At 57.5% G+C, this 3,764-nt stretch overlaps 1 protein-coding gene across 1 annotated transcript; it reads left to right on the top strand.

Moving 5' to 3' along the window:
* The first annotated feature begins 349 nt into the window (after positions 1–349).
* Positions 350–3,172, top strand: CHST14 (carbohydrate sulfotransferase 14). The gene has a single exon (XM_074289288.1). The coding sequence runs from the start codon at positions 773–775 to the stop codon at positions 1,907–1,909; it is 1,137 nt and encodes a 378-aa protein (XP_074145389.1). The 5' UTR covers positions 350–772; the 3' UTR covers positions 1,910–3,172.
* Positions 3,173–3,764: the final 592 nt, after the last annotated feature.

Raw genomic sequence — 3,764 nt, forward strand, 5'->3', positions numbered from 1 at the left:
CCCCCCCCCCCCCCATTTCATTTCAGAGAACTCCAGGGCTTCTTTTGTCCACGCAGCTGGTGGGGAGGCGCAAGGCGTCTGGGTTCCTCTCTCTAAGGACCCTTGCCAAGGAGTATCGAGGGCTGAGCTCTCTTAGCTTTGGGTGCTTCTCAATCTTTGACCCATGGGGAGAGAGGGGAGTTACCCCCTCAAGCTTGGACTCGCGGTGCTCGAATGCCTTCCCCCCTCCCCCCCGGTCCCCTTCTGTGGGAGGCTGGGACCGGAGGCGCGGGATGGATCCCGAGCGGGAAGAGCTGGTAAAAGCCCCCAACCTGAGCCCCGGCTGGGTAGGGGCGGAGCCCTTCCTCCCGCCCTCTGCTCGATGTCACAACTGGGGCCGGGCCGAGCCCGAGAAGGGGGAGCTGGGCCAGGCGGGACATCCGGCCTCCGCTGCTTCCCTCCTCCTGCCCGGCCGGCCCGACCCGCGGCGTCTGAAGCTCCGTACTCGGTAAAGTCCAGCTGCTCCCTCTGGGCTGCTCCGCTTGGCCCGAGTCGAGCGCCCCGCTCCCCTCGCGGCCGCCTCCCAGACCTCCAGAGCTTTATCTTGCCTAGTCCCAGAGTACAGCGGCCCGTACCCTTCCACGGGGCTCTAGGCCTAAAGCTGGACTTGCTTTCAGTCCCTCCATCCTCTCCCTAGCCGCCTGAATCTCTGAGCTGTGGCCAAGTGACTGCCCCATCCCGTTAAAACTACCGTTTACCTGGGTCCTTTTCCCTGGAGTGGGGAGCAAACCCCATGTTCCCCCGGCCTCTCACCCCACTGACAGCCCCGAAGGGCACCGAGACCCTGGGGCGGGCATCAAGGAGGACTCCCCTGGCTTCGGGGAGGGGTCGGGCCGGCTTGGGGGGGCCACCCCTGCTTCTCCCCTCCATGTTGATGTTTGGAGTGATAGTAGCCTCCAGTGGGCTGCTGCTCATGATTGAGAGAGGCATTCTGGCTGAGATGAAGCCTCCGCCCTTGCACCCCCACGGCAGGGTGGACCCTGTTTGGCGTGGGCCTGCAGCCGGGGGGCCAGGGACGCTGCTGGACCCCGGGGACCCGGACCACCAGGTGCGACAAGACGTGCGGAATCGTACTCTGCAGGCCGTGTGTGGGCAGCCGGGCATGCCCCGGGACCCCTGGGACCTCCCGGCCGGGCAGCGTCGCACTCTGTTCCGCCATATTTTGGTGAGTGACCAGTACCACTTCCTCTACTGCTATGTTCCCAAAGTGGCCTGCTCCAACTGGAAGCGAGTCCTCAAGGTCCTGGCCGGCGCTCTGGACAGCGTGGACGTGAGGCTCAAGATGGACCACCGAAGTGACCTGGTGTTCCTGGCCGATCTGCGCCCGGAGGAGATCCGGTACCGCTTACAGCACTACTTCAAGTTCGTGTTCGTTCGCGACCCGATGGAACGCCTTCTCTCTGCCTACAGAAACAAATTCGGGGAGATCCGGGAGTACCAGCAGCGCTACGGCGCCGAGATTGTCCGCCGCTACCGCGTGGGCGCGGGCCCCAGCCCCGCTGGCGATGACGTCACCTTCCCCGAGTTCCTCCGGTACCTGGTGGACGAAGAGCCGGAGCGGATGAACGAGCACTGGATGCCGGTGTACCAGCTGTGCCAGCCCTGTGCCGTGCACTATGACTTCGTGGGGTTCTACGAGCGGCTGGAGGCCGATGCCAACCGAGTGCTGGAGTGGGTGAGGGCTCCTCGGGCGGTCCGATTTCCCTCCCGGCAGGCCTGGTACCGACCAGCCAGTCCTGAGAGCCTCCACTACCACCTCTGCAATGCCCCCAGGGCCTTGCTGCAGGAGCTGCTGCCCAAGTACATCCTGGACTTCTCCCTCTTTGCCTACCCTTTGCCCAATGTCACCAGGGAGGCTTGTCGACAGTGAACACTCCTCCAGCCCCCATAGCTGCCCGGAGGAGCCCTTCTGTAACTCCCAAAGCCAACTGCTGCTTGGACCCAGAGGGCCTGCAGCGGGACAAAGGGATCCCAGCTCTGGGGCCACCGGGGTTACACTTCCTGTCAGCTGCAGCCGGGCACCCGAGCTGAGCCCCGGCCCATCCTTCAAGGGCTCTTTCTGAAGCTGTTAGATTCTCCCCAGCTGCCCAGCCAGCGGCGGGGATGACATCCCATTGCCCTGGATCCCAGCAGGTCAAAATGCTGGTCTGGGGGCCACCCAGGCCTCGGAGGCGGACAAGCTGGGAGTGTTCTGCCCCAGGAGCATTCCCAGAGGCGCTGTGCTTTTGTGGGAGGCTGGGGGGCAAGAGAGCAGGGCTGGGGACATAGTATTACCACCCAGTATTAGCTAAAAGGACGTTTCCCTCAGTCCCACCCCCTTTGTCCGAAATAAAATGGACCACATAGGGAAAAAGATTTGGGCCCTCATCCCACTAGGGAGAAAATGGTAAACACCATGGGACCGGATTCAAATTTGCCTGAGTTGTTTGCTAATTTTGCTCGCTCTCTTCGCCTCCCTGACCTCTCGGGTCCCTTCCAGCTCCAAATCTATGAGCCTGTGAATGAATGCCCCCTCTTCCCAGTAGCTGACAGCTGCCCACACCTGCTTCACTCTTTCCCATGACTAGAACTGGAGGTGCCATTAATCCCTTTATTTAGGGCCAGCCAGGAAACCATGCGCAACGGCAGGCCAGGGTATTGACTGCCTTCCTCCACCACTGTGCTTTCTAAGTGCCTTCTATGCCCTCTCAGATATCAGATTCAATATATTTTTTGTATCAGCTGGGTTCTTCCCATCTTCCAGAGGAAGAAACTGAGCTGTGAGAACTCAACTGGACAGTCTAGTTCTGACCAGGAAGAGAACCAGGTAATCCCAATTAAATTCTAACTCCCATCTTTATCTTTAGCCAAAGAAAAGGCCTCAAAAGGGCTGAGAGCCACATAATTCTTCAAAGTTGCAGGCAAAGTGGGAAATTGGTAGGGGGGAGGTTATTGTATTCTTTAATTTAGGGAGAGAAGAACTTTTTTTTTTTTTTTTTTTTTTTTAAGAAAAATGTATTTGCATGTCCCTATTCTGATGAGTTTATTTAAGATTTGTACTTCTCAGTGCCAACCACTGTCTGCGTCAGACATCCTCTCTGAGGGTTTTTCTAACAGCTGCATTTTTAATAAAGTTGTTCTGTCTGCATATGGCCGAGTTCCGATGTGTCTCTCATCTGTGCTTTTGTAGATTCCCTGTGGTTGTATCTCCCAAGGCCTCTGTAGGGGAGGAGGGAATATGGGGATCAAAGCCAGAGAAAGCAAGACTCTGAGCAGGACAAGGGAAGCGGACTTGGGCAGGGCAAAGCGGGATGGATTTGGAAGCTGGCGACTGAGGTTCCTGAGCCTATTTCTACTCTCTGTGTGACTTTGGGTGAGCTCTATTATCCCTCTGGCCTTATTTTATTAATCTGCATTGAGCAGAATAATCTATCTGACTTTTGATAGCTCTGGACTCTTCGGTTCCAGGCCAACCAATGGATCATCTCCGCCCAGCCCTAGAGAGTTACATGAGATTTCAGCAGACCGTACAGGTATATGGTGACTTAAAAAGGAGTTAGTCACCAACTGCTCCAGAGTAGACTTTTTACAGTTTAACAGCTATTCGTGCCGGGCCTTCCTACTCTCTGCAAGGCCCCGGTGCCTCATTGTGGGGCTGAGGTCCTGGAGTCTATGTCAGTGGAATGTGAGTTCTGGCTGGCCCTACAGGCTGGCAGAGCCTCCAGGACTGACTGTGTGTGTCTGAG

This window comes from Sminthopsis crassicaudata, chromosome 2 (assembly GCF_048593235.1).
Source record: "Sminthopsis crassicaudata isolate SCR6 chromosome 2, ASM4859323v1, whole genome shotgun sequence".
In the NCBI taxonomy this organism is placed as follows: domain Eukaryota; kingdom Metazoa; phylum Chordata; class Mammalia; order Dasyuromorphia; family Dasyuridae; genus Sminthopsis; species Sminthopsis crassicaudata.

Bases quoted from the DNA above. Each gene is read 5' to 3' on its own strand.
- CHST14 (XM_074289288.1), top strand. From the start codon at position 773: ATGTTCCCCCGGCCTCTCACCCCACTGACAGCCCCGAAGGGCACCGAG.